The following is a 14,052-nucleotide window of genomic DNA, read 5'->3' as shown; positions in this document are numbered from 1 at the left end:
ATTCTTACGATTACATTCTACATCTGATCTATGCCTGAGAGATGTAAGGAATCCATTGGATTCCTTTATTGGTATTGAGCAGTTGTCCCACCTGGGACTGGCAGTTTTAAGCTGCACGCACCTAGCAAAGTGTTCTCCCCAAGGCCCTAGAATGACTTGTCTCAAGAAGGCTTTTTGACCTCATACTCCCACCCTGATGACCCTTACCTTAGGACATAGGAAGGCCTCAGCAAACATGGGTAACTCACAGAGCCTGCAAATTCAACTGCATCTTTCTAAAGACAGGGAAGGAAAACATGTTGTGAACAAGAACATATTTTAGTCATACCAACATTTTCATTCTAACTGCATTTATACTTAAAGACAAAACAAAAAACCAAACCACAGTAGAGTGCTACAGAAAGTACTGAACTCTGTTCTAGAGTTGTCATGCTTAGACCTTCCTATAGAGCTTCAGCAGAAAAAGCAGAGGCGCTGACAGGTCTTGGAAGTCCCTCAACATGAGTAGTAAAAAAAGTAAATTAAGACAGTCAAATGTCTTCAGAATCTTGAAACATATCAGTAAGTTGGTCCCCATGATCAGATGCTTAGAACGCCCAGCGATGTTTTTGTTTCCCAGATGCACTTACCAGAGTGCTGACAGCCTTCCAGGGAGCTTGAGCCACGTGCAGCTCATCCAAAACAGCTGAGAAAATGGAGCGATCTTCTGCCCGGTTGATCTGCAAAGGATGCGTGCCAAGGATCTTCACTTCACTCTGGTGTAGCGGCACTGCCAAGTTATTGGGAATCTGCCCACCCACAGAAATAATGCAGCCACTACATCCCTGTTGGTAGAGGGGAAAACAGCACAGTTGCATCCATGTCAGCTTAATATTAAAAACTGTTCAAACTAATGATTCAACATACAGATGATATCATTTTAAGATTGCTATGAGCAGATCATAACTTTTATGATGCAGAGGTACCCAGGTTGCAAAGGGTGATTCAGAATGTAGCCTCTTGGAATAAAATCACTGTCCTCCTCGATGTCATCAACAGACAGCAGTAACTTGATATCCAATTCCCCAGGAAACCCAGGAGTCTGCAATGTTCTCGTATTTTTGATACCAAGCCAAGATTTTACAAATTCTGCCAGAACCACAAACTACTACTTTGTTTCCATGTCCTATTAAGGGACTACTGCTTTCCCAGTGAGGATAAGCACCAGGCTGACACATGCTCCTTCGATTTGCACAGGAAGGGAGCTCCGCTACAAACACATCAAGCCTTGCAACACAACTCAGAACTCTGCTCCGAGGGATCAGGTCTCTCTCCCTTCCTCCTCACATGTGGACATGGGGACCATCACTTCAGCAGAGCCCTATTGTGGCCATCAGACATAGCAGCACAAATAAACAAGGTGTTTTAGGTCTTCCTTCTTTCAAAGCCCTGCTCTGCCAGGAATACAGCCCTATGGCCAGGGACTGCCAGAGCAGCAGACATCCACACAAACTTTTTTTCACTAGAGACATAAGGCAGTAACCCCCAACAGAGTGGCAAGTGAAAACAACTGGAAGGTTTTCTTCTCATTGTTTCTTTCCTCCTATGCCAGCACATTTATTTGCTAAGCCAACATCCTTTCCTAGCCCCAGCAAGCAAGCCTTAGGGAGCCCTCACTGCTGACCCCTCACTGCCTCGTACACAGCCAAGCAGCAAGTTGTTCATCAGAGCCCAATCCATCAGGCAGCCTGTGGGGGAGAATTACTTAAGATATATGTCACCCTTTATTTTAATTCATTCTCAGTATTCTAAACTAGCTCTTCCTTTCTGGTAACACAAGTATTTAAGTCAGACTCTCAAATCTGCTCTTTTCTATGCAGGTTTTCAATACCTTACACTCCAGAAGCAGATGAGGTAGGACAGGTGGCACAGTGTCCTCCGCTCCCAATGGCACATTTTTTGTTTGTGCCTGGGCAACCACAACATTTTAACACAGGAAATAAGAAATGACAAATAACAAGAGATAGCTGAGCTTCCTTGCAAACACACATCCTTCTTCAGGTGCAAATATGGCTTTCATTGTACTTTATTAAATAGACTACTGAAGACTTTCAAGTACAATATAGCTTGGTAGGGAAATTTTCACTAGTAAAAATAACAGGCTTTCAAGTACCTGAAACAATTATAGGGAAGTGAATTACATTCAGATCATTTAATAATTAAGGGTAATTAAATAATGGTTCCTTTAATTCTAAATTAAAGCCAGTGAAACTTGGCCCAGAGGAGAATCAGGCCCACAGTACAGCCGTAGAAATGAGCTCTTTTGAATTACATGTGTTATACAGTTTTACCCACCTCTAGCAAATGAGAAACATAAATCAACATCCAGTGCACAGTGATCCATGGTTTGGCTCTATCTTTTAGAGTATCAGTGTTCTTTTAATGAACAAGGGTGTTTCTCCTGGAGAAAGTTATCCCAACTGGCCTTCCTGGAAGAGGAACTTCTTAATGAGGGATTTAAAGGATTTAGAATGGAAGATCCATAAGCTGTGAGCAGAATGGTCCAAAAGTGACTCAGAAAAAAATAGATGATAAACGCTAGTATAAATCCTGCTCAACTTTGATGAGGATAATTTCCTACCATAATAAAGATCTGCTCAAAAAGCCTGGCATTTAAGAAGCACTTGTTATCCCAAGGCCTGCAAGATTACTCACTTGCCTTACATGCCAATATATGATGCAAGAGACGATGTTTTTTCCTCATCTTTACCCATTTGCTTATGGCATACAGCTGCTGGCCAACAGAAACCGTCTGAAAGAGCTTAGGATGGGGGAGTGAAAAATACTTCATTAGCATAGGGTGTAGTGAGGACAGAGGCTGGTTTGTGCCCACTTGGGGCCATCTCCTGACATCAGAGCTCATCATCTCCAACTCTGAAGAAAAAATATGTTCCTTGCTGAGTCTCTGGAACACCTTGAGCTTCCAGACCCATCCAAAACATGGTCCTTATCTCGGACCCTGGACTCTCTATCATCCCTCATTGATGAGAACCTGGCAGTGAATAAGCAAACCCTTCTTGCAGCTCGGAACAGTTCTTGTTTGATAAAAAGTCAGCCTAGCTTTGATGGCAAGGTCAACAACATTGTAATCTATCCTTAACATATTTCAACCACAAGTGTTCCAGCAAATGGCATCTCCTCAGCTGCTGCTCATTTCCTCCTTCAAAGCAATTCCAGTCACTGAGCCACTAAAATCAAAATAGTGCCTACCTCGAAGTCGGGATGGCATCGGGGACTCCAAGGAGACAGAGGAGGCAGCTTACTTGAGCAGAAAGCAAAGAATCACACACTCATTTTTACTCAAAAAGAACGATAAACTGAGGCCCAGATGCTGCTTAATTCCCCCTTTAAAACTCTGCTGTTATCTCCCAAAGAATGCTCTCAACTTAAGAGCAGCCCCCTGCCCTGCTAAGGTATGGGACCACACTGCTGAGAAACACAGGCACAGAGAAACAGACTTTGCTGCGTATCAGTTTGTCATCAGCCGTATTTTAATTATAAAGAAGATGAGTAATATCCTTGCCAATGAGTAGCTTTAAAATATACTCTGTACATAGTCTAGTGAAAGAAGCCTAGAGAGAATTATTTTCCCCTTTACAATAAAAATCACTCTTTTTATTACTACCTTGCTTTTATGCCATTAGTAATAGAGTTGGGTTTTCTTTTTCCCTGAGTTTGAAAACAAATTAGACCATTAAAATTGTACCTAAGAGCCTCCTTTAGTTTTATGAATTGTTTCAGAATGATCCTGGAAACTGAAAAAGAATCAGAAGAGGCCCTCAAGCAGAGAGAATATTAAAATAAAAAGGGAACATCTTCTCCAGAAACAAAAAGCCAATAAATCTGAGGGAAGGATTTTTATTTATTTTTTAAATTATTGTCCTCTCAGACTACCACCTAATTTTGCACTTCCATAGCAAATTAAACTTCCCTCCAAAGCACAGCTCTACTCTGAAGAGCTGTCTCCGGTGTGTCAGAGCACCTGGGGATGTTGACTAGACAGGGAGACAGTCAGCTCAGTACATCGCCAGAACAGCCCTGTGCCACGCTTTGAGCAATACGTGGGAGGAAGTTTGGGGACCCCTGCCGATCTCGTCGGTCGACCCACTCCTCAATGGAGCCTCATCTGTCTAAATCAGAAAGGTGGGAAGAGTTGCCCGAAGCTCGATGCTAACCCTAGCACTTAAGGAGCAGAGGAATCATCTCTGCTGGTGGCTAATGGCTTTATCCATTGTTTGCTGATGGTTTTACTACTGTTTGTCACTGCTCCAGAATGTTTCACAGTATTTACATCACTGATACCGTTCATTGCACACCAAAAGACCAGAAGAAGCACAGCCTTTACTAGGCTGAAACCCTAATGGGTTTAACATCTCCAAAACAAACACCTTCGGCTCCAGGTACCACAGAATGCTGCTATTTGATGATGAGATCGGCAGCACCTCCCAGCATAAGCAAGGTCAGCCAATAGACCGAGTACTGTGATCTCAAACCTCACCAACCCCTGCTGTGACAAGCAGTACAATGCAAATGATGTATGTACGATTCTTTTCTCATATTTTTCCTTATAGAACTTGCTAATTACTAGTACTGTATGTCTGAATGAGAAGTTGTTCCCTCATCAGCTATCCCACCTCCTCCCTGATCCTGCAGTAATTAGACTCTGTGTGTCATGGATGTTATTTCTCTGACAAGCTGTCACACCAATTCATTCCATACACCAAGTTCAAGAGTTGAGTTTTGGTTAATTAAGTAAGTGTTCAACATTTATAGAGCTGAACTTCTCGGTCAATCCTTAAGCGTTCCAAAATAATCAGCCTTTAAGACTCCAGTGAACCACCAGAGTCTTTTAAACTGCCCTAAATCAACACCTACCAGTAACTGCCCCTCTCTTTGTGAAAATGTAAAAAAGTAAAAGAACATGGAAAAAACAGCTAAGTACGAAGATGCAAGTTCAAAACGGACCTAAAAATAATTTGCGAGTGGCTTAAGACGTGCTTAGAGACCAGGCCTTGAAATCTGATACTCTTTTGCCTGGTTCTGTATTTGGGAATAACTAAATTGTAGCCAGGCTATAAAAACATTTTAAAAACTATCTTCCATTCGCAAAGGAGCTGAGCTCAAATTGTCAAGTAATGGCAAAAAAAAGAGCCAAGGAAAGTCATAACATGATCTGGGTTCCTCACAGTTCTTTCAGTAAGTTACACGTACCTCTGAAAATCTCAGTCATAAAATCTAAGTATATTACCAGTTAGAAATGAACATTTCCCATAGCAGAATCAACTGTTTTCACCATATATCCTCTTACCACCAAATCTTCCTGGGACTCCTCTCTGTCTTACCGTCACCAGCTCTGAACACTCGAAAACTGCCAGCAGACAAGGGCAACTTATGGATCAGATACCAGGACATCCTTCAGCTTGATGGGGATACAAATGCCCCTTCCTGACCTACCTGCACTTCACACAATGCTTACCACACTGCCATTCTACTGTAAGGCCCAAGATCACAAGCCTCTGAGCACATCAGTGTCACGAAGATAAGTTGTTCTGCTTGCTTCAGGGAGAGTACTTGTGCTTAAAGTCAAGGATACACTTAAGTGCTAAAGCTCAGCACCACAAGGGCAGAACAATTTGTGCGATAAATGACTGTGCAGCAAATTAAATCTGCTTGTAAATATTGCACAATATGGCATCTTGCAAAATAAATTAATATTTATTTGGCATTCATTATTGAGCAGTCTGCTAGGAACATCAACGAGGTGTAAAATGCAACACGGGGATCCAAACCAAACAGCTTTAGCTAGCAAGCTCTCTCCCCTACCCCCAGCTGCTTCACAAAAGCAAGCTAGTGACATGAATTTTGACAAGTTTGGGCTGCTTTGTGGCTTTTTGTTGCTGCTTCTGCTTTTCCTTAATTTTTTTTAATTATTATTCTTTTTTTACCTCATATTGGTAGATGTCCAGAATCCTTTCCAGTGACATCTCCTCAAAGTACAGTCTGTCACACTCATCAAAATCTGTGCTCACCGTCTCCGGGTTGCAATTCACCACAACTGTTTTGTTGCCAAGCTGATGCAGCGTGCGGATACTGGAGACAGCACACCAATCAAACTCCACACTGCTGCCTGCCAGGAGACAGAAAAGCAGGCAAGGAAAGGATGGATGCAGGGAAGAAAACAAACAGACATTCTCAGCATTCAAACTGAAAAAAAGAAAAGAGCCAGCATCGCCTCCTGTCAGCTCAGAGCATGAAATCTAATCACCCCCCCATGGAAACTAATCATCCATGAACATGGTCCTCCTAGAACCACGGGTGAGTTGGCTCAGCTGCTCAGGAAAGAAAGGCCCCCAATATGTCTGTCATCCTTGTGCAACAAGTTTTGCCTGTCCTTGCTGCTCATCCAGCTACTTCTGCCTCTCAGCCAGCCCATTTTGGGAAGAACTAAAGAGGAAAAAGCTTAGAGGTGACAAAATGAGTGCACATCACAAAACAGTGCAGTTTACTCAATGAAACATGAAGCAATTGTACAGAGGCTGTTTGAAAAACAGAAGAGTGAATTAGGTGCTTTGTTGTGTTTTTTTTCTTTTGGTTTTGCTCTTTTGGCTTTTACCTCACAGAAAAGGACAGTATGGTTAGTCTAGTTAGTGGTTTTGACCTTCCTATGCACTGGCTCTAGTTATGGCAGACTGATGAACACTTTCAGAGCCTCTTTGTGAACCTTTTACCTCACTGTAAAGGCTGCAGTGCCTGCGGTATCACTCTGGGGCAGGCACATCCCAACTGTCGTGAACACTGAATAAGCACTGTGGCCACCCCTAAAGGAAAGATGCAAGGAAGGAGTCAGCAGGAACTCTGAAAATTCCTTGCTCTACACAGCAGGGGAACTGCAACTTTTGGCAATGCTGCAGGACTCGGGCAGTTCCAGAATCCAAACTGGAGGTAACAGCCACCATCCTACGCATTTCTGTGCTCAAACCTCTAAGAGGGGTAACACAGAATGATACACACTAAACAACATTGCTAAACAGTTATACCTGTGGTCTGCAAGAAAACCTTGGCCTCACTGTGATGTGTTCACAGTCATTACATGATCATTAACCATATCATCATTTTTTATATATAATTGTGTGACAAGATACACTGGAGATCCACGCTGCAAATAATTGCTGCCTCCACAACACCCAGTAACAAACAGATGGCTGGCACGGGTCACTTACTGACAAGCATACAGTTTATTTCCCTGCTTCTGTCTAGCAGCAATCTCAAAACATGTGTTGACCTCAACTAAAACGTCACAGAAAAAAACAGGGAAATCAATTTTGGAAAAGCATGTTTCCCAGAAGGGTCACCAGATGCTCATTCAACAATTTATTCCACCTCAACTATTCAAGAATTCTTATACAAAGAAGAAACCTCAACTATGGGACACGACGGTCAACTGCAATCCCCAGCAGACTGCTTTGGGCACTACCTGGGAACACAGCCAAACACACAGAGATATAATACAATACATCAAGCAAGAGTCAAATCCAGGCAGTAGAAAGAGTGAAGACAGCAAACTGGGAAAAGCATGCCACTTACTTGACTTCAATGGATAATGGAAAAAAATAAAATATATCAACTTGGCTAGAGGTGTGAGAATTGGTTTCCTCTATTAGCAGACTTAATTTAGAAACCTCTTTCAAATATTGTTCTGGTCTAATCAAAGCTAAAGATCAGATAAAACCAATACCAGACCCATACACCTATGCAAATTTTAGACACATCCTACCAACAGTACCAGATAGGTAACACGTGATCCGCCCAACCAAGCAAAACAAATGGATGTAGTTTAAATTCTAGCTTTCATAAACTGTCACTGCTACTCGTGAGGTGCAGAGCAAAAATATTTCTGAGGAACAAACTATTTGTTTCTTGTCAATAACTGCAAGAAGGATCCATTAAAAGTGAAAGCAGTCATAAAGAATTCAGCACACACTGTCTAGGCAGTGTTCACAGCCATAAGGAAACTCCTTGGCTGCCTGAGAGGCTGAGTGTGTTGAAAAAAAAATGCATACAGAGAATTGGAGACAAAGTAGATGAAGGTACCCAAATGTTATCACAGACACCTATGTTACAGTATTCAAACCCAAAATAAGTAATGAAGTACATATGAGCTGAAAGCAAAAATACCAAAGCTACCTGTGGCAGCAGTGAACTTGCAGACTAGATTCTCAAGACTTACAGACCTGTAAAAGATTTCTTAAAAAAAAAAAACAAAACAAAAAAAAAAAAAAAAAAAAAAAAAACCCAAAAAAACCCTAAAACTTGGTAGAAATGACAACTTAGTGATGTGCTTTTGAGTTTCAAGTGAAAAGGAATAAAAAAGGAATAAAAATTCGCCTGTGTTTTTTTTTTTTCAGGGCATGAAATAAAGTCTCCAAGCAAGAATAAAAGGCAAACTTTGTGCTAGGAATCGATGTCCTGTGCACTGTGCTCTAGAGGGTTTTGTCACCACATCAGAAGAGGAACAAATGAACCACTAGAATATCCAAAGAAGGCTCAAGGGTACAAGGAAAACAGAGTTGTGAAAAAGATTTACCTATGTGATATGGTCCACAGCCCAACACCATCACTCCACAGTCATCAAATTTTACATCGTGCTCCTGAGAAGGGAGGGAAAGAAGTCATTAGGGTCCATACTCAGCAGCACCTAACTCCATGCTTCTAAGAACAAACAATTTGAGGTGTGCCGTCCATATCCAACAGCCTGATCCTTCAGGGCATAAGTCTGATGTCATTTACTGCAGTATTCAAGAAGCACAACTCCATTGGAACTTGTGGTGCTGCACTCAAACCAAAGAAGAGCTGACACCCCTAATCTGGCTATCTGAGCAGCTAAGGATCTACGAGCTTTCACAAAAACAGATGCTAGGATGAGACAAGTGAGACGTGAGTTCTGTATTCCTAGCACCTGACCTCTGCACAGAGGATATCTGTACGGGTGATAGGAGACAAGATCCTAAAAACATAGGGGCATTAACACTAATGCACTGGATCACTGGGCTCAATTAAAGGGGATTTGTATGCATCACCATCCAAAATAATTGCTACAGAAAGCAAGATCACCAGAAATACTGCAGCGAAATATGGGGGAAACAGATCAAACAAGACAGCAATGAGTTGCACCTACCTGGCCGTTGTATGTAACGTAGAGGTAATTAGTTACTGCTGGGTATTCTGCTGCCAGTGTGTCAATCTGTATGGGGGAAGGAGAGCACAGACTGTGTCTTCACCAGTGTAAGATTTTTCTCACACAGTTCCCTTTTTTTCCCCTCACTTTCCTTTTCTTATTTCTGTCCTATTATTTTTTTCCACCACACCTTTCCTTAGAGGACTTGATCAGAATTGCGATATGCTGACAATGTGGCAGACGCCTGGCCTACAGTTTAGCTAGCTGGATGCTCTGCTCTCTACCAACTCTTTCTAACCTGCAGACCCACATCTACATGGTAGGACAGCTTCCCAGCCCAAGAGCTTTTCCCAGCCAGCCCTTCTTGCCTCCACCTTCTTCATTGTCTAGTGTACACCAATTATTACAGGTTACGTGCACGGTAAGTAGTCCATGTATGCCACCCGCTACTGCTGGAGTTCCCTGAATGAACAGCTGAAACATTTCTAACACAGAATTCCAAACAGTGAACAGTACTAAAGCAGTCCTGGCAAGAATTTTTACATGTTACCAGTTAAATATCTTCCCAATCTTCAAGTACTTCCATGAATCCCCGCTGGCAGTCCAAATGCTTGTGAATAATGAAGAATGTGACCTTAAGTCAATAGCACTATGTAAGTGTCTGCTGCTCATTACTGTTGCTATTACTGCAACTTGTACTTCATGGCTCACGAAGAAACATATGCTTTGATGCCACAAATGCTGCGTAAGTCAAATGACTTTATTAAGGGTACCTTGGCACAGAAATCAATCCAGCACCGCAATGTCATGTGCAAGAAAGAATGTAGTGCAAGAGCAGACATGTTCCTGTAGGCCAGGTGAGGACACAGAAGGAAAAGAGCAGCTGGGTAACAGAAGGAGATTTGGCATCTGGAATTGGGCCTGAGGATACAGATGGGCTTTTTCAGAAACACTGAGTAGCTTAGATTGGCTCTGTTAGTTTTTCTCCCCCCTCTTAAGGACAAAAAAAACCAACCCAGCTGGTGGCAGTTTAATACCAACATACCTTAAATGCAGCAACAGAACACCTAGCAAAGCACTTGTGACACTGCCATGAATACTAGATAAGCTCATTACAGTCTTTGCTATCACAATGAATAGCAAATGAACCCATAGCAATAGGGCACTTCAAATAAAGTATCACCCTGTAAAAAGTTACTAGCGGCACAAAAGACATAAGCCACTTTTCATGGTCACCCCACAGTAGGCAAGAATCAGTCTTCTCAGCCATTTTCTGAAGCCAGGTAGCAACGTTCCCACCTCAGCCATAAAGGAAATGAAAAAGTCAGCACCTCCTCGGGGATATTCAATCTACAAATGCTTGATAGTACAGTGAGCCTTGCAGTACAGAGGTAACAGCTAGATGGGTGAAGTTTGTTCACTTCTAAAGTTAGTGCCAAAACTCCCACTAATAACAACAGAGCCACGGTTTTCACTTTGTTTACCTCAACTGTTCTGAAGGACACAGAACCCTCGTGCTCATCGCCCTCTCAGAATTTCCCTCCCCAACCAGTGAGGTTTCTCACGATACCTTTTTCACCCAGGGAATAACGTTCTTCCTCAGTCTCAGCTGGCGACACTGGACTTCAGTCAGCCCCAGGCATTTCCCAATCTGTCTGTCTGAGAAGCCCATCTGTTTGGCCTTCCTCAGCAACTCTTCTGGAATTTCTTCACTGGCATTAAAGGAACAAACAGAAAAAAAGAGCTGCATGAAGCTTTACAGCAATATTTAGATGACATGTGAATATTTGTGCCTTCCAAAGTGCACTGAGGTGCAGTTGCTATGGAAGTATGTACATAAAGGCAAAAAAAGAAGATGACCCAGCTAAACCATGCAATTCTTTGCATGAAAGATCTGTTTTCTGTAAGTCCTTGCTCTCTCATTTCTGCCTCTAAGCAGTCCTAGTTTTTACTAGTTATTTCAGATACATACCTTTCCCCCACTCGTCACTGCAGCTCATGGTTTCTTGCCCACTTTGCGTTATTCACCTTCTCCATTCTCTCTTTATACTCTCCATTACACACTTTTTTCTCTCTTACAGTGCTTCAGTTTCACTTTGTTTTGACTCCACCTATACCCCTGATAGTTCCTGCCTGTCTGTTTCTAAGCTACCTTTTCTAAGCTTAGCTTTTGCAAAAACATAAAAAGCCCTATGTATTTTTATCAGCACTTCTGCTTTTCATCTTCATTGCCAAGAGCATCCTTGCCTTCCCAATAAATCAATATTTTATGAGCAAGCAAGCTCTGAATCAGGAAAAAGGAAATGATTAACAAACAAGCAATTTTCCTAAATCAGAGCTTTTGAATTATGTCCTTTGCTTGATGGCGTTTTTAAATAAATAGCGTTATGTTATTTGAGTGGGAGGAGAGGGTAAGGCCACTTTATTGGAACGTGTCAGGAAGCTGAAGCATGAAAGACGACCGTTGGATTGGATTTTCTACTTCAGCTTGTGGAGCAGCTCCATTGCCCTCAGTGAAGTCAGGCAAGCAGCAAAACAGGTGAGTCACAGAAGTGCCAAACCAGCTGATTCTCAGAGCAGCATTGCAAACAAGAAACTTTAGGGTTCAAATCCCTGGATAGGCGGGCTTTCCTCTATGACTTCTCCAGTATCCCCCTTCCTTACTCTGCAGTGTAGGAATCTACAGTGTGAGTACAGGATACTCCATACATCTACAAGAGTGTCAGCCAGGTTGGTGAGTACTCGCAGAAGGGAAGCAATCCCTGTAACTGCTATCCATCCCCAGCACCGGGTCCCAGCCTGGCAACCACATGGTAACTATCAGCCTGCTTTGTGCATAGAGACTAATTGAGGTTGAGTTTCCCAGGTTTTGGGAGGGCTTCCCAAAATAAAATCCACTTTCCAGCAACTCAGCAGCCTGATTAAAACCTACAGCTTCCATGCACTAACTCCTCCTCCACTGCAAAAGCTCCTCTGCTTCTGCAGAGCCCTTTCTACCTTCGGATTTCAGCTCAGAGGTAGAACTTCTTGTATGAAGTGTTAATGTCAGAATCGAAGGCATGGATAAGTGTTTTACAGGAGAAAACAAGCAAGCAAAATCTGCCAACTCCCAGGCAAAACTGTTGCTAGCTATCACCAGCTATTAGGAAGGATGCAGCCATACCAGATTCTTCTCCTAGGTTCGGCATTCCCAAGGTAAAAGTGAGAAGACCAGATGACCCCAAGAAAATGAGCCTGTTCCCGCGCACATTTGCTCCCTTGCTTTCACTGTGTCAGAAGCACACATTGAAGGTTGTCATCTGATTACCGACAAAAAAAGAAAATTGCCTTCATTTGCAGCTTATTTCAATTCACTTTTTTTTGGCTCTCATTATAACAAAATCACTCATCGTCACCCCCGCCAGCAGGGTGGACAGAAAAGAAGCAGCTGTAATTTTGCAATATGATTCCCTTTTTCTTAGGCTAGCAGCTTAAATCACCTTAGGTCATTACCATGATAACCTATCTTGGCTAAAGACATCCATGCAAATATGTAACCAGATATGCAAAGGGGATAACCAGTACACAAGAGTAAAGCTGAATGCCTAAAAGAGAAATAAAAGAGTTTTTCCTCGGCTACTCCCAGTGCACAACTAAGATAACAGGCATGGCTTTCACTGTGGTTAAGAGAAAAGATGTGCTGGGAACCTTCACACAAGAAGTATCTGGACAGGAAGGGTTTCCTCATTTCCCTTACCTGGTTCATCATGAGGCAGGAGAGATGAGAACTGGCAACCCTGCTGTGTGGATATAAGATTTTTGCCATTGGATAGCTAAAGAAAATCAGTGCAAATCCAACACTCAACAGTGCTGCTTTCCAAGGTCTTGAAACCAGAATCTGCCTTGAGATTTCTATTTACTGATAATGATGACTTCTTAGATTTATATCCCAACTTTCACCTGAAGAATCTTAAGGAACATGCAAACAGTAGCAGTGTGTTGTTTATATTGCAGATAGCAAGACAGAGACACACAGAGGTTAAGGGGGATGTTTTTTTAAAGCCAGCATTGACCTAATTTTCTTCACACAGCCTCTGCTCCCAGACAGCCCATCAGACTTGCTGGAAATGCTGAAGGCAGTAAGGGCAGACTCATGCTCATCACTTTGAATATTTGAGTGAAAATGACCCTTCTAAGAGCTCAACAGAAAACCAACACTAAAAGGAGAAAAATAACAACAACCATCCAAACACTTAGTTCTATTGCCAAACACTACCCAGTCCAACATAATCACCTCCACCTTCCCTTGGGGAATCACTTATTCTTCATATACAGACCACAAGCGTTCCAACCCTCCTTGCTAGTTTATAATCCATTCTGAAATAAGGGGAGATTAAGTGGCCATTAAATGGCTTCTTTTCCTAGAATCACCTTCACAAAATGACAGTCAGAAGTTTGAGACCTTCAAGACCAGATTTCCTCTACACTGCCATAATCAATCAGCAGCTGTTCTCTCCTTGCAAAGCTAAGTATCCTGCACATTTTGCAGCTTACAAACAATACAAACTTAGCTTGTGCTTCCTTTTCAGGTTCCAGGGTTGATTTGTTGTTGCTTTTTGCTTGAAATTCTACCCTGTCAACTTATGAACTCCATACACTTGCTTCTTCTTCGGTGATAAACGATAAGAGGAAACAGAATAAATTCCCTGTAATGAGGAAATTTTCATCTGGCACAGAGGACCTGGGGAAATCTATTAACTGACTGGAAGAAAGCTGGTAGTGTTGCAATTACCAGGATAGGCAGCTTGCTCCAGCATGGCCCTCTCTTCCACTTGACTGCTTTCACCTGATCCACTGCT

The 14,052-nt window shown here is 42.3% G+C and overlaps 1 protein-coding gene across 10 annotated transcripts in view; it reads right to left on the bottom strand.

Annotated features, from left to right (window-relative positions):
• CPS1 (carbamoyl-phosphate synthase 1) overlaps nt 1-14,052 on the bottom strand; it is a 112,893-nt gene that overhangs the window by 22,271 nt on the left and 76,570 nt on the right. For all 10 annotated transcript variants that reach the window (XM_015868005.2, XM_015868003.2, XM_015868004.2 and 7 more), the window contains 6 exons: nt 10,785-10,926; nt 9,215-9,280; nt 8,624-8,687; nt 5,985-6,166; nt 630-824; nt 208-275 (listed from right to left, as the gene is read on the bottom strand). In XM_015868005.2, coding sequence (XP_015723491.1) covers nt 208-275; nt 630-824; nt 5,985-6,166; nt 8,624-8,687; nt 9,215-9,280; nt 10,785-10,926 — 717 coding nt within the window. The remainder of the gene's footprint in view (nt 1-207; nt 276-629; nt 825-5,984; nt 6,167-8,623; nt 8,688-9,214; nt 9,281-10,784; nt 10,927-14,052) is intronic.

The sequence above is a fragment of the Coturnix japonica genome, chromosome 7 (assembly GCF_001577835.2).
Source record: "Coturnix japonica isolate 7356 chromosome 7, Coturnix japonica 2.1, whole genome shotgun sequence".
NCBI classification, from domain to species: Eukaryota; Metazoa; Chordata; class Aves; order Galliformes; family Phasianidae; genus Coturnix; species Coturnix japonica.
The sequence above is the reverse complement of the archived record's forward strand: the minus strand, read 5'-3'. Positions and strand labels throughout refer to the sequence as shown.